Raw genomic sequence first — 25114 nt, 5'->3', positions numbered from 1 at the left:
TTTCTTAGTAAAAGTGCATTTATTTTCATTAAAACAAAACAGGTATATAATTAGGTTAACATTTATTATTCGCATCTAAATGACTTCTCTGAGCTACAACAGATTTCACCTAACTCTGCTCTTCTTCACAGCGGCTATGTCCTCTGAGGCCTTGCGCTTGCGTGAGGGGGTGTTCTGTCCTTGGTGGGAGTTTTCATTCACCACTTCTCCAGGAAGATAATATGCATCCATTGGTGGTGAAGGGTCCTGAATGAAGGAAGAGGAAGAAGCAACAATTAAACTTTTTCCATAGACCCTTAATAATGCAGTAGGCCAGAAGTCGCAAACAGTACAGTTATTTTAGCAAGGGGAAAGGACTGAATAAAATGCAAAACAAAAAAAAAATAAATCACTGCAATGCTGTTCATTGCTTAAATAAATAAATAATAAAAATATAATATCAATAATATTTGCATTAAACAATTCTGCAACAATTCTGGTTGCTAGATTTTGTTGCTAAGCAACATGGACAAAGCTTAGGGTATTCCATAGAAAAATGAAGTGAACCTGAAAGAATTCAGTTACACATGGTGTAAATACACTGCAAAAAATGATATATTGGCAAAAACCCATCTTGTTTTTAAATGGCATGTGAAAAACCCCATTCATTATGTCATGCTTTGCATTTTCTTATAAAAACCAGTCTAGAAATAGGCTCAGTAACCTTTAATTTGGTTTGTTGTATTTTTTTTTTTGATATTTTCTTGTATGTCAATTGTTGCGGTGTATAAAAGGGTTTTACAAATGTTTTAAAAATGCTGAGCAGATTTTAAAATCAAAACAATCTGTTTTTATAGATTTTGGGTTTTTGTAAGTATAAAAAATGTCCAGTTAATATGAATACAGTTACTCTATTAAATGCTGAAAGGAACTTCATGGCCATCTCTTTTCAATTATTGTCAGAATAAAAACAAACAAACAAAGAAAAACAAGCACATCCTGAACAGCTTTACAAATATGACTCAGACAATACTTGATTTTTGATGCAAAAGCTTATGATTTGTTCATATATTAAACATGCTTAAAGGTGCAAACATCCTGGAAACTGCATTTCTGACCTGCATGAGGTAATCAGCAATGTACTCAGGTCTGAGGCATTTAACTCCATAAGCAACGGCCTCAGTCACATCCACTCTCACATCGTTTGGTCCTAGCCGGCTGAAGTCTGCGAAGAGATGAGTGGTTTCCTTATACAGGGAGGGAGACGAGCTTGGCAATACCTGTACACAGATGGAGGGAGAAACATTTAGAATGCATTATATTAGGGGAAAACATGATTAAGCACTCTAATAAAGGCTTGATATATAAACATGGCAAAACAATTTGCACAATAGATGTACACTATATTGTAATTTAGCATATTATCCAGTCATCTTTGGTGGGAAAGAAAGGAGGCATTTCACTGCTACCACCATGAGGTTACATCAATTAAGATTAGCAAACCCATTCCTGAAGCAGCCATGCAAGCTCAAGCCATGACTCTACCTATACCATGCTTAACCAGTGAGCTGGTATAATGACCAGATTCTTTCTTTCACCACACTTTGGCCTTCCCATCACTTTGGTATCACTTTTGTGCCTCATCTCTGTATTTCTTTGTGAATTCCAATCTGCGTTTCTTGGGTATTTCTTCATAGCGCGCTCATTGTTTCCATCATTAGCTGCTGTCATTTTTCTTGGCCGACCTGTTCCATGTCTGGTGGGTAGCACGCCATTGGTTTCCTTCTTTTTCATTGCTCTGTTGGCTACGGCCAATGATTTTGCAATGGCTCGGATTGATTTTTCAATACTCCTTGCATTTCTCCCTGCTGAGACAGCTCTGAGTTTTAGAAGTATATCTGGTTAATCCAAAAAGTAAAAAACTGATTTCACATGAGTTTCTCGTCTCAGCTAATCTCTTGACATAAAGGTCAGTCGTGGAATCTGGCAAACAAGACCCTCATTTGTATTATCGACACGACTGATCATTGTTCACTTACTACTGAACGCTGAAATTGTTCTGTAAGCTAAAAATTTTATGTTAGTCTTATAACATTACAAATTTATAATCTATATCAAACATAATCCAGTATAGTCATGATGAAGATGTTTTTAATTGAATTAGACAGAATAGACCTTTGCTCCTCCAGACTGCAGCAATCTTCTGAATCCTGCATCTCTGGCCTGGTCTATGTTCAACATCACTGTCCAGCCACCAAATGCTCCCTAAAGAAAGAATTGAAGAATATGATTTAAATGAACGCAATCTAAAGTAAACAAGAAAGACAGAAGAGAGGAAGTGTTTGATTTGTACATCTTTATCTTCGCAACCCTGCAATGATTTTCTCCAGCGCAAGGCTGATAGTGCCAGTCTTTTCTGTTGGGAGTTTATGGAGGGAAGAGCATCCAGAATAGAGTGGCTACCCCATTCATAATCCTCCTCCTGAAAGAAACACACAAGTGTACAAGAAACAGTTGTTATTCATAAAGATCCTGCAAAACATTCAAAGCATTCATTCATTCATTCATTCATTCATCTTCTACCGCTTATCCGAACTACCTCGGGTCACGGGGAGCCTGTGCCTATCTCAGGCGTCATTGGGCATCAAGGCAGAATACACCCTGGACGGAGTGCCAACCCATCGCAGGGCACACACACACTCTCATTCACTCACGCAATCACACACTAGGGACAATTTTCCAGAGATGCCAATCAACCTACCATGCATGTCTTTGGACTGGGGGAGGAAACCGGAGTACCCGGAGGAAACCCCCGAGGCACGGGGAGAACATGCAAACTCCACACAGACAAGGTGGAGGCGGGAATCGAACCCCGACCCTGGAGGTGTGAGGCGAACGTGCTAACCACTAAGCCACCGTGCCCCCCACATTCAAAGCACTGCTATGTAATTATAAAAAAAATGTTCTTCATCAGTACCACTTGCTAATTCAGCGTATTTGTCCTGTGCCATGTCAGTCTCAAATAACTGACATTTATAATGAGATTGGCTCAAAGTAGTGAAGCTAAATTTGTACGTTTTTCAGGGCTCTTGTGAATGGCGGTCTGTTTAATGCAAAACATTTCATCACTGTGTTTTGTGGGTTCTGTGAGTGTTAGCTTAAATGAATGTTGACAAGAATTGTGTGCGCATGCTTTTGTAGCTGGGAGAGCACTCACTGGTATGAAGTATCCCTCAGCGCGACAGGCCTCCAGGTACGAGCGGTGAAGAATCCATTTGCCAGCTGCCATGGCGGCCAGGTATTTCTCATTCCTCAGAGGATAACCCACAATGATGTGAGTACAGCTAGGGTCAAAACACTGCTTTTCTAGTAAGATACCACCTGCACATGCACATGTTCAGCATTTATTCCATGTTTGTAAATAGTAGTTAAATAGCTGTTTGCAACATCTGTTGTGATATGACACAAATCGAACAATTTCTGAAATGAATTAGAAATGATGCAAGTATCATTATTAGTCTATGTCTATGACTAGGAAAAATAAAGCACTTTAATCCATATACATACATTTTCTCTGGTATACTAACCCAGCTCCTCTATAAGGTGACTGTAATCAATGCGCTCCTGTGGGTTAAGTGAAGACAGCTGGAAGCGTGGAGGCTCCTTCCTCACCACCTTCTTCTCAATCTCCTCCTCTTCCTCAAGCTAAAGAGAAAAGGTTATCAGTGTCACAGTTGAGTACAAAACCATCCTGAGCTGAATTGTTTTCATTCATACAACAGTTAATTCCGACCCACTAATCTCGCTGGTCAAGCTGCATACCACGAGTACCTGCGTTTCCTATAACCACCACACTGCGATGTTTAATTGTGTGTTACAAACCACTCATCTGTGTTTGCCATGTAATATTCCACTTGCTAATTCCAATGGTTAATACAGTAATATTAGCAACATCACCATCATCAGACATGGCAACCCGTACATTTAAGGAATTTAACCTTTGGTTTAAACTACAAAAGCTAGTCAATTAAAGATAAAAGGATAGGGGCTTTTTACACGTGGTCACTTCATGCATTTTCTGTGATCGGATAGCTATCTGATGGTAAAAAGACCAGGTCTAAATGCCCTCCGAAACGGTTTCGAGACGGATATAAATCCGATCGTTCAAACCACTTCAGGAGGTGGTCTGGGACGCATTTCAGATGAAACTGGACAGGTGTAAATGAATGTGGTTGTTCAAGCCACATACGTCAGCGCTATACTCCTCCCAAACAGAAGTACGTCACTCGCAAGTGATCTTTCACCCAGGTGTCTCGTTGGGTCTTAAAATGCACTGCTGCCGCCAGCGAAAATGCAGCAAACAGTAAATTGCATTCTGAAAACCGCATACACCAAAACGTGTTCCATTTCAATTACCCCGGAAATGAGGTAAAATATATTTGCATTTTGGGAGGGAGTAGAAAGATCGGATTGATATCCGATTCCCCAAGACGCAATTATGTGGCCTAATGTAAATGGAACAGTTTTAACAAATCAGATAGCTATCAGATCAGAGAAAACACATGAAGTGACCAAGTGTAAAAAGGCCCATAGTGGTACTAGAAATGTATACATCAATGTGAGCACACTAGGAAGGTAGCCACTGTGCTATATTGAATGCACTAGTTAATTTCTTGCTTAAAGAACTGTTAAACAAAGGAAATATTGTACTCGTATAGAATTGCTTGCTTATACTAAATATATAAATGCAAAAGTTCTACTAAATATATAAATGCAAATATAATAAATGCTAGCTCACACAAGTCTGCTGTGCTGATATTTAGTATGACTGCACTCCTTCTTATGTGATATTGCTTTAATAGAATATAAAAAGCTAATAAATCAGTCTTTGTGTTAAAAGCTTAATCAGTCTTTGTGTTATTTATTCTAGTAAAATTATACTTGTTCAATTTCATACAATCTAGATGTCGAATCAGATTGAAACCACCTAGATGTATAGTGTATCATAGTGTTTCAATGACTATGTACCTCTAAGTCAGCGAGCATTGAAGATTTGGAGATGGAGAAAGCAGGCCTTGGGGTTTCAGGCTTTTTAGAACCCTCAGGCACAGTGTTAACGCTTGTTGGGTTTTCTGTCCGTTTCATGTGCTCTTCTATTACACCACAGGCAGCTGAGGTGGACAGATTAAACAATCATATAGCCATCTTTTTAATTGATACAGAACTCATAACATATGCAACATCATTACTAAAAGTCAATTAACTCCAGCTTATAGAAGTCGAAGAAAGGTTACCAAAAAAAAAAGTTACCAAGAGATTCAATATCCATTAATACATTAACAACAACTAAGTGTGAACAAAGCCGTTTTCCCAGTTCTTTCCTGATGCCAAGGATCCATTGACAAAAACAAACACACTAGTTCCCACACATGCACACACCCTCTCTCCCTCACCTATGTCCACCAGTTCGGAGTCGGTCATGAAGACATGAGCCGTTTGATCAGTGTGCGGTGGAGGGAGAATGGCAAGAGGTTCTGAATGTTGAGATGGACTGCCTGGCCACTGCAGATTATCAGCCAACTTTGCCCTCTCCTCTCTTGCCGTGGGGTCGTCCCACACTATCTGCTCACTCTGGGACGCTTCTGTGTTCACATCCACTGCAGCCTGACGGGACATACTAAACACACAGACAGGCACACACACACAGACAGGCACACACACACACAGACACACACACAGACAGGCACACACACAGACAGGCACACACACAGACAGGCACACACACAGACAGGCACACACACAGACAGGCACACACACAGACAGGCACACACACAGACAGGCACACACACAAACTAAATTGACTTCTCATGTCCATTGCTATTATTTACACACCATTACAACTTTACACTGAGGCTTTAAGTAATATAGGACATTGTTAATAACTACTGTGGCAGAATTACTTGTTCTGTCCATGAGAGTGCACTGTGGTGTTAGGTGTGTTTGTGGGTACCGTAAAGCCTCCAGTGTCCTGCTGCGTCTACCCATTCGGCCCAACATCTCAGGAGTATGTGGAGAGTCTAGACCCCCTGAACCCATTCGGGCCAATCTAGAGGATGCTCGCCGACCACTGGTCAATTTTGTGGCAGACATAATCTCCTGTAGCTGCCTCTGCAAGTTCTCTCTCATCTCCAGAGTCTCTGTCAAGTCTGAGAGAATGTCATAAATATGAGAGAATATTGTGACATTTAATTTTTAAACTGGCAAAACAATAAATAAATAAATAACTAAATAAATGCAATTTTCTTTTTTTGTGGTGGATGGTATATGAGCACCTTTCCTTTCACTACTGGTTGGTTGATGCTGCTCGCTCTCTGTAGGCTCTCTCTGAGGAGTAGAAATATCTGCTGTGATGTCCACAAGTCCAATCTTTAGAGAAGAAACAAACAGTAAATTTATGAACCTTTCTTAACTGTTTAATCTTGCCAAACATGGCTGGCACACAAGGTCTGAAAAGATTTGTTAAAAAGCTGAAAGACAATGTTGAGATGTAGGGTGTCATACTCGTGCATCATCATCATCATCATCATCATCATCATCATCGATGAGAGGTCTGCGTTTAGAGCGGGTTGTAGAAAGGGGAGGAGATTTTTGGGTGCTGTCTGTCACCTGGCTCAGCATCAGGCTCATTTTAGGGTTAAAGGTGAAAGGGTAGAGTGACTCAGGCACTCGTTTCTGCTCCTCTGCACACTGGGACAAATACACACAGGAGGTGTAAGGGAATAGTGACAATAGTTTTATATATACTGAATAGAACACACCGCATAATAGTGTGTGTCTGTGTGCATGTGATTAAACACACACCGCCTGCAGCCAGTGCTGGGACACTATGTGCAGGCTTCTCTCCTTCACTGCCTTGTACTCTTTAGTGTTGTCTCCCACTTTGCCCTGGTAGATATAGTGGGTGACTGAATTATCACAAGACCACCTACAATACACACATTGAAGTTTTGATGATCACAGATTAGAAATCAAAGAAAGTGGAGGAAAAAAGAAAAATAAATCTAACAGTTCATCTGAGGTCCTTGATAAATGTTATTTACACATTTTAGATATCTAGAATTTAAAAAAGCACCAGCACAATAAACTATAATATTTTAGTTATCTCTCTCTGTTGGCATTATTTCTGACAAGCAAATAGTAAATAGTAAGGAAGATCGATTTGGTTTGATCGATACCTGAAGTCTGCTCCGAGGGATGCAGCCATTGCATTTAGCTCATTCTGCTTTTTAATGAGTTTCTTACTCACACAAAGCACAACTCCAGCAAGTGGAGCTGAAGTCTTTTCCTCTACCTACGAAACAGACACACACACGCAGAAACAGACACCCACACACACGCAGAAACAGACACCCACACACACGCAGAAACAGACACCCACACACACGCAGAAACAGACACCCACACACACGCAGAAACAGACACCCACACACACGCAGAAACAGACACCCACACACACACGCAGAAACAGACACCCACACACACACACGCAGAAACAGACACCCACACACACACGCAGAAACAGACACCCACACACACACGCAGAAACAGACACCCACACACACGCACACACAGAGACAGACACACGTCTAATTAGTTTAGATTCAGCCTGCTTGTCTGGTTGCCCTAACAGACAATTGAACCAAGCCATGTTAGTGTTGGCACACAGAAAACTGGACAGGAAATGAATAAATACCTGTTTGTTTATGTTACGTTCTGGCTCTTTGCCCAGTTGAGGGCTTGCAGTCAGGGCAGCAAGGGTCATGACATGACTACGGTTGCTATTGGCCACAGCTGCTTTTAAATTCCTCTCGATCACCTCACTTAGGGGAGTCTCTGCCCCCTCACTGTGCAGAGGCTTATTACCAGGGGTTTTTAAATGGTCAAACACATCCTGTAACACACAAACACAAATTTTATAAACACCGAAGAAGCCCTGTGATTTTGTTCTGAAGCTTTGTAAGAAAACACAAAGAAATCATACGTTTGCTCTTTTCACTTGTAAAGAAGACCTACAGTCATAGGGGAACGAGCCCTTTCTTTAACAAGGAATATTTTTAGCAATTATAAAGGAGAGTCTGGTTTCACTTTTTAGTCTAAAAAACAAAAGAGCTCGTCTCAATTACCACTTTCCAGTGAATCATTTTAATGAGAAATCTGAGTAATCCTATACACAATAAGTGGAGACAGGACTCAAATTTCAGAAATGTAACGCATCTATATGATGCAGTTGTGCTAATGACAATCACAGTGGCATTGAGACTGGGATAACCCATATAACACTGGTAGCATGGATTCTTTGTTTGAACAGAGTTTCCAGACGAAGAGGAAAGAGCGCTTGACAAACTAAATCACTGCTCCATCAGTCTCTTAAAATAAAACAAGGGCTAATTACTAGATGGTGGGAGATCATTACTGACCTTAATGTTAAAGGAAGGTCCAAAAAGCTTGTCTCTACTGAGGAAGCGTGATGGTGTATCAAGCTGAAGTTCTTTTTGCAAGCTTCCTCTGCTTTCTTCTTGAGCTGGGGTTGTGGCCTCTACCTCTCCCTCCTCACCTTTCTTCAGCTTGCGGAGTACGGAGTGGACGCTGCGGCTCTGCAGACGTCCCATGTCCAACGGTGTTACAGAGGTGCTGCTCTGTGGACCTAGCAGAGGAATCTCTGGAGAGAGACGCACGGGTACAGGAGGGTCTGCGGCTTTCTGAGATACTCCAATGAAACTGGCCTCACTGTGGTCTGGAAAGAAACAGGTACAAGTAATTCAGTGTTAAAGGAATAGTCCAAGCAAATTCCCGAATGTATATATTTCTATATATTGTATTTTGGATGCATAGTAATCAGGAAGGAAATTTATTGCAGCTGTCTGTGCAATCCTTATATACAAAGCTGGAATACATCTAAATAGCTTTTGTAATTATATTCAATAAAATTGTTACAGCATAGTTTACAAACACTAGTTTATGCATCACATGTATGTTCCTGCCTCAGTGTTATTTGATTCGAATTTTAAGATGGTGGTTAAAAAAAGATCTTTATGCAATGATCACAAGAAAAAATGTCATTTGTAGAATGATGTCTGTATGTTCAAAAAAATAAAATAAAATCAAGCAGGTATTCTGAGCTATGTCAGACATCAAGGCCCTTACATAGTGGTTTATGATTAATATGACAGGATTTATAAAACCCAGATCACCATGGGCACTTGAGAATAATTCACTTAACGTGGTTAATACAACTGCTGTGCCTTGTACATAACTAAATTATCATCTTCAATCAACTAATTTCAAAACTGTGTTATGCTTTCTGACCAGGAGATGGTGGCAGATCCACCAGATAGCGTCTCTCCTCAGCACGTTTGCCCGTTCTGGCTGACTCTATTATCCAGTGTATGGTCACAGCAGGCAGCCCCCACTTCTGTGCTGCCTGGTACTTGGTGCCTTCAGGAGTCTGTAGGACAAGATGAGTGCTAGCCAACATGCCTTTTCTCTGATTAGCAGTGCGCACAAAATAGTCCTGTACACTGAAGACAGAGGAAGAACAAAAACACAACTTGTAAAGCAGTACAAACAAAATACAAAGCAGTCACAATGCAAAGCATTCTAGGTTTGAAATAAATGTAAAACAAATTGTGACTCTTAAAGTCCAGAAGATTTTCTTATGGTTGAAAAACACACTGAGACAAAAGGTGGACACTGGAGACTCCTTTTATGAACGTGAAACATCTTACAAAAATATAGATGCTTTGTTTTTCTTTTTTAAACGATTAGTATTAGTAAATATTACTAGGCTTAAATGATGGTAGCAAGTCCACGATATGACTCCCTGTGAATGAGCTGCTACTATACAGGGACTAGACACTGAAACCTGGTTTTAGCCCACAATTTTACTTGTATGGTGTAGGGCCTCCATTTGCAGCATCAACACAGCATCAATTTATCTTGGGACTGACAGATACAGATCCTGTACAGTGGCCAGTGGAATACTGAGCCATTCTTTTTGCAGAACAGTAGCCTGGGCACTATGTAATGCCGGTGGATTAAAACCTGACATGTTCCTCCAAAACACACCAATAATTTGTGTGGCCCAATAATATTTACAGGTGCATTATGATCCGGATACACAGCACAACCTTCAGGGTACAATTTTTGAACCACTGAAATGCACATGGTCCTCCGGAATGGTTTGGTAGACATTGGAAGTGACGCTTCTATCACAAGTAGTGGGCCTAGGGAACGGCATGATATTGCAGCCAAATTATTAATGATCCACCCCCATGCTTCGTTTTGGCCATGCAGCAGTTTAGGTCATAAGCTTCTTTGGGGCTTCTCTAGAACATAAGTGTAACAGTAACAATAACAGTGAACGTGGACTCAGAACAATACATGTTTCACATTCTCCAAAGCCCAAGATCTCCACTGCTGGCACCAATGAAAACCAATGTTTGGTTGGCACAAGTGACCCGAGGTTTGGCCTAACCATGAACACAGAACTTAAAGGGCTCCTGATAAACAGGAAACAGGAGAGTTCGAAGTACACATTTAATTATGCATTTAGTTTTCTGGATACAGCCGAGGGAAGATTTGTCCTCTTTTGAACTCCCATTATGTTGTGTGGATTGCAATATTGTATGTACAGCTGTACTACAGCTCTGCTAATCCAACCTTTGCTCTTACATATGGAGTGTGAAATCAGTAAAGATTAGCCACCAGGCTGCATGTATATAGGTGAGAAACCTCCAACACCATATTGGCCAGTGTTTCAGTTTTATCAACCAGCCACTGTATAAGCACTAACAAAATTAAAAATTAAAAATTAAAAAATTAAGACACTAAATGCAGCGGTAAGTTTTGTTAAAGCCGCTGTTATAGAGAATAATTAAACACAATCGATCAGTCAGATTTCAAAAATCGACAGCACTGTGGTACAAACGAAAATAATTTACAATTGCCATTTATTATAGGGAGGTTAAGTCGCTTCAGTTGGGGTGCATCTTGTCTGTAAATCTGTGTTTGCAGGTTGCATAGCTTTAAATATGCTAATGTGCACATCTCCTCACCTTGCTCCCAGATGTCTGGCAAGTTGAATGAGTGACTCTCTCTCTGCACCGCTAAATTGGCTGACTGACAGCACACAGTCTCTGAGAGGAGAGCAGCCCTCCTTCACCACTACTGGGGTGAACAATGGATGAGACGACACCGGCAGAATGCACTGCTGCTCTACACACATTGCCTGATAATGTTGAAAATACACAATGCAGTACAAAACATTGAGCAAACACATGATCTTAACATGGCACCATTCAAACATACAGCCTCAGTAGAACTGCTTATCGTTAAGGCTTTTTTGTCATCTGATGTAATGGTAAATGACATGACCTGAGGTCAGAAATTAATGTGCGTGTTGAATTTTAGTATATAGACCAATCTATTACAAACATGTCTATTTCAAAATATTTTGCCATCTTACCAGCCAGGTGTCTGTGACCACTTCGTCCACTGTGGCCTCCACCTCACAGCCTAGCAGAGGCACTATAGCATAATCGGCTACGCCTCTGAAACGACCAACTAAAACCTTTCCGTAGTTCTCCACAACCAACATAGAGAGCTGTGCCTCTGCTTCTGAACCGAAGCCCACCAGGAGGAAGCGTTTCCCAATAAACAAACCTCCGTCTGAGGATTCAGCTACAGTAGAGTCATACCCTGGTGCAGCTGGGTCTAGCAGTTCAGACCTGCAAGTGTTGTTTTTGTTATCTGGGGCTGGAGCTATTTCCACTGAAAAGACAAATAGGGAGAGAAAAACAGATATAGAAAATGAGTCATAAGAACTAGGTTCACCTAAAGTTCCCAGAAAATCAAAATTGGTGTTATAAAGCTTTTTGTAAAAGTCTCTTGGGACTGTAGAGAAAAATAATTCTGCATATAACCTGAGAAAGGTAGATTTCGTAGCCTATTTTAATTATACAGATCATTACTTGAAAGAAAGTTTATTGACTCATCTGGTACAATTTATGTACATTCTAGAATACCTCTTTAAACAAACTGCTGGTATGATTCTACAGTAGAAATATACATTGTTCTCTACAGTTGCAAATAAATACATTGTTCAATCATGTAGCTTTGGTCATGCAGCTTCCAGCAAGTAAACTTCCCATCCTATCCATCTCTCGGTTTGTGTGTGTGTGCTTGATATTTGACTCACACGTGTATGACCGTGACTTTATTGTAAAAACACTACAGGCTGCACAGACACTGTGGTCAATGCCACCCTTATTATTTTGGTGACCCACTGATAAGTTCTGTTTACAAGTAAATAAAACTATTGAAAATGAAAATAAAGAAACAGAGCTGTCAGTAACGGGCAATCAGTGCCATTCGGTATTCAAGACAAAAGTATTATTTGTATCGCAGGCTTACAGAATGCCAGTACCAGCATATTCACACTGCCAGAACCTTAGACTAGTCTACTGGTAAGATGTTACTGTCAGTCCTTAAGAAAAGAAAGGTTGATGCTGAAATTCAGCAATTCAACAGCAAGTGGACTAAGAAATGCACAACCCAAGCCATTGATTAGGAACATTATACTAATACTGGGTAAGACGTCCTTATGCTCTCGGTTCTTTATGGCCCATGTTCTCAAATTCGAATAAAGCACTACAAATGAAAACATTCCAAAGTTTTTTCTCAAAAGCGTGCTGTTCTCTTGACATTGTGGCAAGCTGATGGCTGTTATTAACTTTACCATATCAACAGCCAGCCTTCAATAGCAATTGTTTCGTATACCAGTTTATGTGTCATAAAATTTTGGACTGACTACGTAAATGAGAAATTCACAAACACAAAAAGATTGGCCATTTTGTGCTCAGATCAACAAATACATTCAAATTCCGCTCCACTTAAATGAACACCATAAAAACTAAATGCCAGAAGTAGACAAACAAATAAAATGAATTTTCCAGATGATTCCAATAGACATTTTTACATAATGTGCTGTATACATACAATACACTAGTTTCAAACAATGAAAGAAATTTTGTCTCCAAAGTGAAATCACAGATAGTGTTGCAAAAAAATTAAATTAGGCCAAACTTCCTAACCTGGGAGCACTTGGCTCCCAAAGAAGACGTGTTTATTTTCTTTCGAGCATTTGTTTAAGCTATTTATTTATTAAAAACGTTCTAAAAATATGGTGCTGCATTGTGTCAGGTGCACATATGAACTGAAGAATAATTCAGGGGAATGTTTGGCCCCAGGGCACTTGGGTTTTTAAAAATGTCACCTGCTGAACAATATAATTGAATCGCATATATGCACTGGCATCTATTTGCATGAAAGAACTGAGATACAGAGACGTCAATGAGTGTTTATGTACGAGTTGTTCAAAAAAAAAAGGTTGTTTTCCCATGGGTACCTAAAAAGCCCACAATTGCTGTATAAGCCAATTAGAAAAATTACTGCTGCAGGCCAGTAAAATAAAACCCATGACCCCAGAACCAATACAGGGTATGCTCTAATGTCTGGTTTAGAATTGCCAGTGGGCAAACAGTTAGTATTGAAATATGCACCTATTTGCTAAGCCACTTATGTGTCTGTTTAGATACAGAATGATAAACCTCAAACTTTAACAATTATGGAATTCAGTCAAGCCCTTCAAAACACTCACCCTGATGACTTCTTATGACTTCTATACATACAACTTCAACAGGTGGTCAGACAAGAACAAAGAACCCACCTACAGTCTGGTTATTGTCCACATATTGTGAGAGTAATTCTTCCTCAGCCCTGGCATGTCGGTTAGGGCTGGGGGCTGGCAGGGCAGCAAAAGATGGCCTGGAGGGGTGTGATGCAACAGGCCGGGGGGCAGGAATTTCCATATGGGCTGGAGCAGGAGGGAGGAATGAAGGGTGGAAGTAGCTCTCCACTGGAAGCAGAGAGCCATGAGAAAAACTGTCCAGCAACCAGTGCACTGTGACGATATGTGGTCTGATAAAAACATGTACACACACACAAGCAATTGTTGAAACAAGTTTTGATGAGAATTGTTCTGATTATTATCCAACCAGTTGCAGTACATTACAATCGATATGTAAGCTTCACCTCCCAAATGAAAACCTTTGCATATATATAGATCAATAATTCGGTCAATCCTTATTAATCACCTAAAAAGTACCATAATTTCAATCACTCCACTAACGGACATTTAGACAGACCTATGAGAGGCTTTAGCAAGAAAGCTTTGAACATCCTGGTCTGGTTCTCCCATCACAACGTGAGTAAGTTCTTCACCAAGCTGATTGAAGCGCAGGCCTCCTGCAGAGTTTACCAACCGCCGCAGTTTCTCCAACCTCTTCCCCACCACACCACACAGGTATAGCTGCAGAATATAGAAAGACTCATACTACAGCCTGAGCTTGGTTGATGTAGAAGATATCATGTATACCAGATCATTTGGACATACTGGTAATGAATGTGCAGTTCAGATTTTGCAATGCTAAGAAAAAAAGCTTTTATTTTTAGTATTTTTTCATTGCCCTGTTATATGCTCACTGCATTTCTAACTATTGTAAACATATATCAAAATAATTTAAAGACTTTTAGTGTAGTTGAAAAAAACAGTTTAAATCCCATATCATGTTAATTGAGGTAACTGCAAAAATCTCTGTCAACAAAGTGCAACAAACTTCATGCAGTTAAACCACTTCAAGCAAGTAAGATAAGATTTTTCTTATATATATTCAGGTCAATGAAATTGGAAGATTGCAGACTGAATAAATGAGACATAGCTGTCCAGTTTTGGTGAACGTGAAGGCAGGACTGCAACCTTGCATGGTCATCTGCTATCATTAGAGGACATGTTGTTCAATATGTTGTGTCTTGTTTGATCTCACCATGGTGGTAAAGAGTTATCAATTGAGCTACAGTTGCGTTCCTGTAACCTCAATCCTGTCTGGCCATTCTCCTCTAACCTCGACAGATACATAGGGTTTCTACTTGCAGACCAGCTTTGTACCTTTCTCTGTAAATGCTAGACATTTTTGTGCATAAAAATCCAAGGAGATCATCAGTTTCTAAAAAAAAAAGCCATTGTGGGAACAATAACCATAATATACTTAGTCCATGAACTAGTGAACCAGTGTATTCAAAAATAGCGCTTCTGTAAGTTGCTCTGAATAGTCCTGCTTCATCGACTAAGACATTTTCACTACTTGAGGCTAATATTATGTTTACAAAATGAATAAAAAATAAATGGCCTAGGAGAGTTGTTTAGAACAAGACTCACCTTGCAGCCATCTAATAAGTCATCTGTTGGACAGATGGTAGGATCAAATGTGTCGATAGGATCTGCTGTCTCTATGCGGCTCACTATTGCAGTTGTCATGGCGGTTTCGTTGACATTCATGCTAACATTTGAGATATGGCTCAGTCCAAGCAAAGATGGTCCATCCGCTGCAAAATATAAAACACTTTGAAACAGAAACACTGTAGGAAGGATTTTAGCTATTAGCAAGTTAGCTTTTGACAAACCTTATAACTACATTCTTGCCATAAGATCAGATAAAATATTAAGCATGTCCACTATAGTGTAGAAATAAGAAGTCTTTATAAATATTGTATGCTTAACTCAGCAGAAGTGAAAAGGAATAGAGAAATGCTATCTATCTTTACTCTTATGTGAGCCAGTGGGAGTGGAGGTGTTAGGTCTTCCAGGCTTCTCCTTCCGCTTGTCCTCACGTTCTACAGTGTAACGACTCTCATCCTGACAGAAACCCTTCTCAATACTGTCAAACAGCCAGTGAATGGAGATGCAGAACACATTCCACTTCTTTGCAAACTCGTACTTCTGACCTGAAATCACAAAGCCGTACACATTTCTTTCAAAGAAAACCATCTGCATACTGTGATTGTAACAGAACACAAGCTCAAGAGTAAAAATCAAAGAACAGACCTGAGGGTTCGCTGACAATGAGGTGAGTGCATTCGTTCATTTTGAGCTGGCCAGTGTAGCTCCCTCCATGCAGTTCACACAGCCTCTGCACCTCTTTACGCTCCACCGTGGAAAGTCCAGTCACACACACAGTGCAGCCTTTGAGAACGGGACAATGATAATCCTCCATACGCAGGTCTGTGTATCGGAACAAACTAAAAGAGGGGGTTTGGATTATACCATTTTTGTATCTTATGTACCAATTCACTTTACCTGGGGTAGCAAGGGGGTTGCAGGAAAACTTTTAGTGTATAAAATATTCACCTAATGGCACCACCTACCAGACACATGATATAACTAATTATCTGCTAATTGGACGATGTCACATAGGACATGTCACAAAACACTGTCATTCCTAAAAATGAGTGGGTTGCACTCAAAACTCTTAACCAAAAATTTTAAGAACCGCTAACTCATAAAATATTAAAAGATGTATAAAGACAAATATAGTCTTACCTGTCCTGAGATTTCTCCCAGCATGCTCTGACCCAGGTTGGTAGAAGGATGGGCTTCCCTAGGCTGGCAGCCACCAGGTACTTTTTACTGCCCACTTCACCTGCTACCAGTTGAGTGACAGACACATTGAGGTCTCGGTAGACCCGCCCACCCATCAGCTGGACCAAGTCCATCACTTCTGTCTACAATAAATACAAACTGATTTATTAAACTTTTTGGAGCCAGGAACTCTTTTAAACGTAACACCAAGTTCCACAAATTCTAAACATAATCCAACTACAATAGACTCAACTAGACTCATTATGCAAATGTGCAAAAAAAAAAATGTGGCTTTTGAAAGGAGCCACAGAGACAGAATTTCTGACTGTTACACTGACAGAAAATGTCACACTAAGAAAAACTATGAAAATTTAATAAACAACAACTTTAAAAATGACAGTGTGACAAACATGAACTGCTTGCTTAAGAAAAATTCATTTAGACGCTGGGTCCAAAAAACAAGTTATTGTTATCAATTACAATAACTACATTACAATAAGTAACAACAGTCTTTCACTAACCTTTCTTTTGTCTCTGTTAAAGTTAATACAGATAATATACAAAATAAAAGACAACACTTCTTCTGTGTTAAAGATTTTCCTGTTTTAGGAAACAAACTTAAATTTAAAGGTTTAACTTTGACAGACCAAACATGATAAAATGCTAAACAAACATCTCGTCATGGAAAACTTCACTCAACACAAAGTCTGTCAGTTTATAAAAAGCCTCTGCAAAACACATCCCTGTCTATGTTTGTTACAATACAAAGAATACAGTATCAGAAATATTACATTAGCATAAACCAGTCAGAGCCACTGACTGATTAATAAGCACCTTCTGACCTCCAATCATAACTGAGCATCCAACAACATTGATAAATAAATCCCAATAATGCAACCCAGACACAGGCACTGAATCAAGGCTAGATTTTGTTTTTAGTATAACAGGTTACTAGAATATCCCAGGCTAACAGTAAATGAGAGTTTTAATTGTCACTGAGGGGAGTTAAGCTTACCCGTGCATCTTTGTCCAGACTGGTGCAGCACACTGTAACATCAGCCATGGCCATGTTGTAAACTGGCTGCTCTGCCTTTGGTACACACCTTTGGTGCTGAAGGCAGAACAGCACTACCAGAGGACTCACTATCCTGCACCCCAGCTATAGCATAAGAAGATCAACAGAGTAACACAACCAGAACAAAATACAAACAGCAACAGGATCAACAACAGCATCATAACACTATGGTCATGTGTGCTGGATATCATAAGACTAATCATGTGAAATGTGGGTAATTAGTATTCTGCTTCAGTTTTATTTATTAAACTAAAGAAACTTCAGCAGTGTATATATGCATCATATAAAAGGAGATGAAAAAGAAGCAATCTGTGCTCTTTGCTACTAACCATGTCCATTCTACTGCCTTTACTCACATAGTCACTGTACCAAGTAGCTTCATACTTGCATAAAGTGATCCAAATCATCAGCGATCATTGAAAATTAATGGTTTCTGGTCTCATTGACGGTGTGAACGTAGCATTAGTTACTGTAATGGGGCCACGTTAAAATATGTATTACTGAGTTAAAGGAGCTGAACTGTTATCATTTATAATAAATAAATTTGTAACTTTTTGTCTGCACTGTCTTTTGTCCTGCACTGTCTTGTTTGTCTTGTCCTGCACTGTTTGCACCAGGTTGCACAGTTGCACTTTATGTGGCTAGGACTACTTACTAAGTCCTTAGCACTGTCTTTGTTTTATGTAGCACCTTGATCCTGGAGAAACATTGTCTCATTTCACTGTGTACTGCAACAGCTATATATGGTTGAAATGACAATAAAAGCTTCTTGACTTGACTAAATCAAGCAAACATCTTGTACTAAATTTGTTAAGAAATGGAAACAAGAGAAATGGAGTCACAGGTTTGATCTGAAGGAAAACAAAAGCATACTGTAACATACCTTCCTGCAGTGTTCGAATGCATCGCTAGTGAAATCGCTGAACACGTACAAGGACTTGTCGTTGTGTTCCAACTCCAGCACAGATCCTTCATCAATAGCCTGCACATATTTCTCAGACTGCAGCTTCACTATGGCCTTAATATAAAGAGCAGTGATGAAACAACAAACAACTGATTTATTTGTTCAGCTGTGTCGAATTCAGTGTAAATCCAGTACAACATTCAGTTCTGCGAAAAGAGCTCTTGGAGAACAGACCAGAAGAATAACACAACTACACTGTGTAATCAGCTCCAAGATCATTACAAATCATTACAAATCCTAGTCCTCCTACAGACCAAACTGCATACACCAATAATATTAAAATCAGAGGTACAAAAAATGTATCGTATCATCATTCAACACACAAAGCCACGCTACTGTAACTTTTTTTAGCTTAACCCTCTTTCGTTGCAAATATTTAAGGTATCTTTGAGAATAAAAAATATATCAAATGAATACTGTATACACTGGAAGAATAAAACTGCACTGTACCTCATAAGCTTTGATGCCAAGCTCACTTTTATGTCCATTACATTCAACAAATTTCACCATGTACACATCCCGGCTCTCTTTGGACATCCTGGCTTCAGTTCTAAATGAGACTAGACAAGAGAAAATTGACTGAACATATGCAAATAAAATTATTTTTACTGATCAGCAGTGGTTGTATCTTCATGCATGTTATATATGTGCATATATGTTGTTGTGATCACCTTACTCCACAATACAAACATGTAATTAAAGCTTTTTGAGTCAGATATTAACTGCAAGTTACTTTGTACAGTCTGTCAGCACTGCAGATGAACTCACAGTGTGCAGAAGAAGGCAATGCAGCATGTGGAGTGCAGGTTAGGAATAAGATAGACAATAACCCCTTCCCTCTATAAAACTAGAACGGCTAACCATTCACCATGTGCTTTAAATGCTCCACTTAAAAAAAATCCAGTGATGCAACAGTCTCACTTTCTGTCAAGGCAAACTGAGATTGTTTTGTCCTTGAATGTGAAATAAAAGCATTCAGTAAAATGTTCCCATTTTCAGCTGAAGAATAAAAGCATGAAAATGTTTGATACTACTATTATTAATAATAAATGGATCTACAACATAATATCAGACAGTGAGTTTATGCTGATATGCAGTCTACTTCTGTTTTCTGGGGGTCTGTGGGAGAAATACAAATCCTAGGAAGTGGGCCTGAGGAGGAAAGAATCTGAATACAATTTCTGCACCCTATCCATCTACAAAAAGAAACCAGCATTGGACAGATTTATTTGGGTGGTTACAAGATGTGCACCTTAAATTACTATAGTGGTCAAAGTTTCTCCAAATTCCATCTAACCAACATCTGACCATCTTCTCCTATGAGCACCGCAGAAAGGTGTTAAATGACAGTTGTAGAAAGCAAAATAATTGACACACTGCGCCTGGGAACAATTAACTCGGTGTGCTCTGTCTGTTAGACAATGCTTGCCTGAATAAAATGCAGTAATTGGCAATGCCAAACCAAATCCATTCAAATGGAAATGAACAGATTTCCTAATTCTGATGCAGCAAATTATTTATCTGAGCATAACAGACTGAGGTGTGGTACTGCGCAGCGGGTTGCTTTGCTTTCCTCCAGGCTCTCCGGTTTCCTCCAATATTAAAAATACTATGCTGGAGTAGCTGGAAAAGCTACTCTAAATTACTTCTAGGTGTTAAAATGTGTGTCTGGTGCCTTGTGATGGACCGTTATCCTATCTGGTATCCTATATAAAGGGATGTGGTAGCCTAGTGGTTATAGAGACGGTCATGCCTTCTTTTGAACCACTGTTGTGTCAGGCAGCTGTATGGTCTGGTCTTTATCAGCAATCATGTCTGTGCTGAGTTCGTAGTTTGCGATGACCCATTGGTTCCTCAGGAGCTCTCAGTTGCACGATTATAAACTGTTGTAGAAAGGACATTATTTACATTTACACAATTTACAGTAGAGTGTCACCCAAATGAGATTGAGGTTCCCTTCTGAGTCTGGTTCCTCTAACGGTTTCTTCCTCATATCATCTCAGGGAGATTTTCCTTGACATCGTCACCTCCGACTTGCTCATTAGGGATAGGGATAGATATATAGTATTTTAAATTTTAAAGTTAATCTTTTTTTAAATTAATTTTAAACTTTAATTGTATATATTCACTTATTATTAGGCCATCCTTAAAAATATTTTGGTTTGCAGTAACAGTAAAAAAAAGTCGGTAGGTAAGTCTATATTTTGTTTTTTCAAGTTTCAATGTAAAAAAAAAAAAAAAAAAAAGTACAATTTTGGTGATGGTGATTACGTAGGTAGGCCTTTAAACAAATTAGCATATCGTGACGTCACTGACTGGGTCTTCAACCAGTCATTGCAAACCTTATTTTGATGCTGGACACTAATTAATTTTTTAGAAGTATTATGGTGCCCGAACCCGTTAATATTATTTTATTGCTTTTGTATTAGTTGTTTGAAGAGTAAAAAAAACCGGCAAGTCGGTGGGACGTAAAGCAAAAAAAAAAATATTTGAGTCGGTCCTAAATTGACAGGGTCGGTCGGGTTACGGCAAACAAGAATATTTTTAAGGATGGCCTCATTCTTATTTTTTCTTCTCATTATTATTATATACGCATTTCCTTTTCTCTCTCTTCCGTTTCCATACTTCTGTAAAGCTGCTTTGAGACAACAGGAAAAAAGTGTTTAAGGTGTTGGAAGGTTGTGAGTATAAACTCACAGCCACCAAGCTGCCACTGCTGGGGACCCTAAGCGAGGCCCCTAATCAAGGCCCTTAACTCTTAATTGAGATGTTGTGCGAGATGAGATGGTGTAAATGTAACCTGTCTCTCACACACAGTATTCCTGAGTCACTATGACCATTAATGAATGTTAATGTATATTAACACAACAGCTCAGATCTCCACCTTCATATCCCAGGTTAGAGAAGAGCTGAACATTGTGCACAGAAACACATTATAGTCCTAACATAGCTATAAAACACCACTCACATAGGTAGTGTACCTGTTAAAACCACAAGTTATAACACGAGTTACAACGTGTGACATCAGACTGCTTCTGTTACCTGAGACAAATATAAACAATTAGCCATTTGTGCTAACAACACAATTCATCTTCCGTATCAGTATTATCGCGTCTACACAAGCTGAAACTAGCTAAAACGCTCAAAAACAAAACACGTAAGTATTTAAAATCCATGTCTCGGAAAAAAATAGATTAAAAATATTCGACATCTTACCGAGAAATCTCCTAAAGTTCAGATGAAGACCGGCGCTCGAGCCGGGCGACTCACTTCTGCGCGAGCGCCTGTTAGCGACTCGGCTAGCTAACGGTTGTAACTGAGGCAGAACGGCACCTATAGATGAACATGTTGGTCTTGTTACAATATTAAACTGTTATTGTTTAAGGGCAAATCAAGTACATTAGATCAAAACAATGTCCCTTCAAATAGAATTGCCAAAGCCGCTTTCGCGCCATGAAACAAAACATCCCAATCTTCTTCTGTTAATATTATTTTGTCAAAGGTTTGTTGTTGCATTACTGCCACTAAGCGGCACGGAGCTGCATTTGTTGTCCTAATGGGGAAAGTTTATTATTATTATTATTTATCCATTTTTTATTTTTTTTTATTTTATTTTTAATCATGATTTTATTCTGTATGTCTGGTCATTGGACAATGAACATTATATGGATTATAAAGATTAGATTATTTTCACTGCACTTCACTGAACTTAACATCTCTCAATCAAAACACTTACACCGAATCAATTATTCTTTATCGTTTTGAAACCCGTAGATCTTTTTGTTTTTTTAAATTGTTTCAATAGCAAATGATCACAGATAACAAAATGCAATGCCATACAATTCAGTTAGATTAAAAGCAGTTTCTCTATATTAATATTTACTAAACTCATTGGGTTTCAGGTCCTGAACAAATTTGCAATTTTGCAGTAATCAGCAGTACATTTCTTTATTTAACACAATGTACACAATTTTTGATGGAGAGCGGCAACCTGGAATGACAAAGGTGATGCTTAAAGAAAGATTCAGCTCGGAAGGATGAATTCAATCAGTCCATGTCTGCAGAGAAAGGAAGACCAGCTCCTCACTCGGCAATGCCTACATCAGCTTCTGCCGTTACGGTAAGACAAACCAGACAGAAGAAATTAGAATACAGTTTCTACTCTTTCTGCAGTTTGATAGCAGTTTATAGCTGATTTAAGGCACAATGTGTAATTTATATAGAAAGGTTAGTGGTTTGTTCATGGATATGGTCAAGTTTTGTGCCTTTAAAAGGTAAAAAAATATTTTTTATGTTATTTATTGTCTTAAAAGAAATACTTTAATTAATGCATCATAAAATTTTCCATAACTTTTTGTACTAATCTGATTCAAAATTCATCTCCCTTAGTAAAGATTATATATTTGCCATATATAGTATAATGGACACCTATTATATTGTTTGTTTATTCAAATGAATGAGCTATAACTTATTTTCATTCCCTCAGCTGAGCTAGTACTGGATATGTTCGGTTTTTAACTCATAGGGAGAGGCCCATGCCATGTGGTCTGACTGGGAGCTGACCCAGAGTCTATACATGAATGATGACTGCATTAATGTCAAGGGTTTGTTCACAGTCATTTTTGCAATTTGAGGCCATCAGCAGTGCAAAGGTGTTCTACATGGGCACTCCAGGGAATTCGGCTTCGTGTGTGTTGCATCATCTCAAGGAGCCCTGAATGCCATCAAGGAAATCAACAGCAGAATTTGGGGCAGCAAGATATGTTGGTATCTGTTGGTAAGTGTATGTTGGTGTTGCTCAGCAGCGAATAGAACGGCAGGCTTACTTTTCTGTCAGAGCATGCAAAGAATGGCGAGCATGTAGTTTTATTCAGCACAGAAACTCACAGAGAACACTGTTCCTGAAGTACCAGAGGAGTTTCCACAACAGGGTACTGAACACAATTAACTTCCACCTATGATCAGAGAGAAAAGATTAAATAACACTTGTATGTACGTATGTCACAGGCTCCGATCAAGGCTTATTACATACCAAACCAGAAGGTCAAGCCTAGCCTGGATCTACCTGCAGAGGTACTAGGTATGCCAGTGAAGACTGCAGAAACATATATACACCAAGATACTGTTCCAATGGCTCAGTGCCATCTGTTGATCAACATCCAGCTGTTGAGACAATTCAGTTAGTGTATATTTTCCCCGTTGAAACAGCTCCTACAATGGACATTGTCCCAATTAATGATATTGCTCCATAGCTGAACACTTTCCCAGCCATCACACACACACACACAAACACACACACACACACTCAAGCAGCATACCAGTTGTTTAATATCTGACTCATAAATATCTTTGACATTGAAATGATTAAATAGCTTTTGCCTTTTGGAAATTAAACCCCACCCACTAATCCCTCATGCTTTATGCGTGTGTTTGTATGTAGATGAAATGGATGCTCTCTTGAAGGCAAGAGAAGCTGGTGAGGATCTTTAATCAAAACTGTACATATGTTTATAGTTGTAATCTGCATTGCCAACTTGGTTTGCATCCCCAAAAAGATCAAGACCTCTTCACAGGGCCACCAGGAAAGCCGCACTTAAGGACTCCCCCTGTCCTCTCTCACATTCTCCGATTGTTACCCCTAATACTTTAATACAGTCTTCCCTTATTCTCCTTCTTTGGGGTTGTTACATCCTAATGCCTCCCCCACTCTCACCTTCCTCTTTCCCCTTAACAAGGCAAGAATCATTCACTGAAGAAAAAGGCTTCTTTGTTGAAATAAAAGTTTTCAGACTTATCCACTTTCCATTTTCATTTGTATATCATAGTATAGCACCTCTCTCTGAAAACACATTTAAATGCTTTAAATAGCTCTAGAGCCAAAATGAACTGATTTTTTTTCATGAAAAAAAGCTTAAATGTCAACACAACTTAAAGTTAAATCCTACTAGTAAATCCTACTAATGTTAGATATTTTTTAAGTAAACAATGTTGAGTGAATTTGAATATTTAGGTACAGATAAAGGTTTTCTTGTTGATTGTAAATAAAATTGCTTCAAGTTGAATTTACTTCACTAAGTGTGATGCAAAAATGGATGCAAAAATATATATATAGAAAATCCAACACAGAAATTTTACCATTTTATCCAAACACAATCCCACTGCCATTGTTTGACCCACCTGCTGCTCAGGAGTGCTGATGATTCAGGGAATATACTTCAGTTACCGTGTTGACAAATTTAAGAATAACCTCTCCAATAGACCAGGAGCATGCTAGTTATGTCAGAAATATGAAATGATCTCTGTAATGAGCATCATCATCAACTTTAAATCTTAGAATGACCGAATTTGCTGGAAAAGAAACAATTTGAAACAATTTGAAATCAAATAGTCACTATTGTTAAATAGTTAAATTACTTCTTAGGTCAGGGTTGTCCAAAAACCCAATCCCAGGGTCAAATGTGTCCTGTTTACAGATGTTAACTCACATGTGGTTTCACTATCCAGTTCCCCCAGGACGTGTTTTGGCCCAACAAGTTTTTCTCACCCCTCTCATCTCTTATAG

The 25114-nt window shown here is 39.1% G+C and overlaps 1 protein-coding gene across 1 annotated transcript; it reads right to left on the bottom strand.

The window, feature by feature from the left end:
- Positions 1-22024, bottom strand: topbp1 (DNA topoisomerase II binding protein 1). Its single transcript, XM_060861767.1, has 28 exons — positions 21769-22024; positions 19003-19112; positions 18472-18606; positions 17529-17672; positions 16475-16656; positions 15980-16173; positions 15700-15879; positions 15314-15480; positions 14244-14407; positions 13766-14016; positions 11504-11808; positions 11094-11266; positions 9346-9557; positions 8457-8773; positions 7733-7930; positions 7215-7330; positions 6841-6964; positions 6541-6726; positions 6312-6405; positions 5990-6185; positions 5433-5656; positions 5008-5150; positions 3567-3684; positions 3197-3360; positions 2333-2461; positions 2155-2244; positions 1098-1259; positions 1-246 (listed from the first exon to the last, which is right to left on the bottom strand). Exons 2-28 carry the CDS (start codon positions 19087-19089, stop codon positions 106-108), a joined length of 4596 nt encoding a protein of 1531 aa, XP_060717750.1. The 5' UTR covers positions 19090-19112; positions 21769-22024; the 3' UTR covers positions 1-105.
- Between the last annotated feature and the right edge of the window lie 3090 nt (positions 22025-25114).

This window comes from Tachysurus vachellii, chromosome 25 (genome assembly GCF_030014155.1).
Source record: "Tachysurus vachellii isolate PV-2020 chromosome 25, HZAU_Pvac_v1, whole genome shotgun sequence".
Classification (NCBI taxonomy): domain Eukaryota; kingdom Metazoa; phylum Chordata; class Actinopteri; order Siluriformes; family Bagridae; genus Tachysurus; species Tachysurus vachellii.
This window is presented reverse-complemented; position numbering and strand designations above follow the sequence as displayed.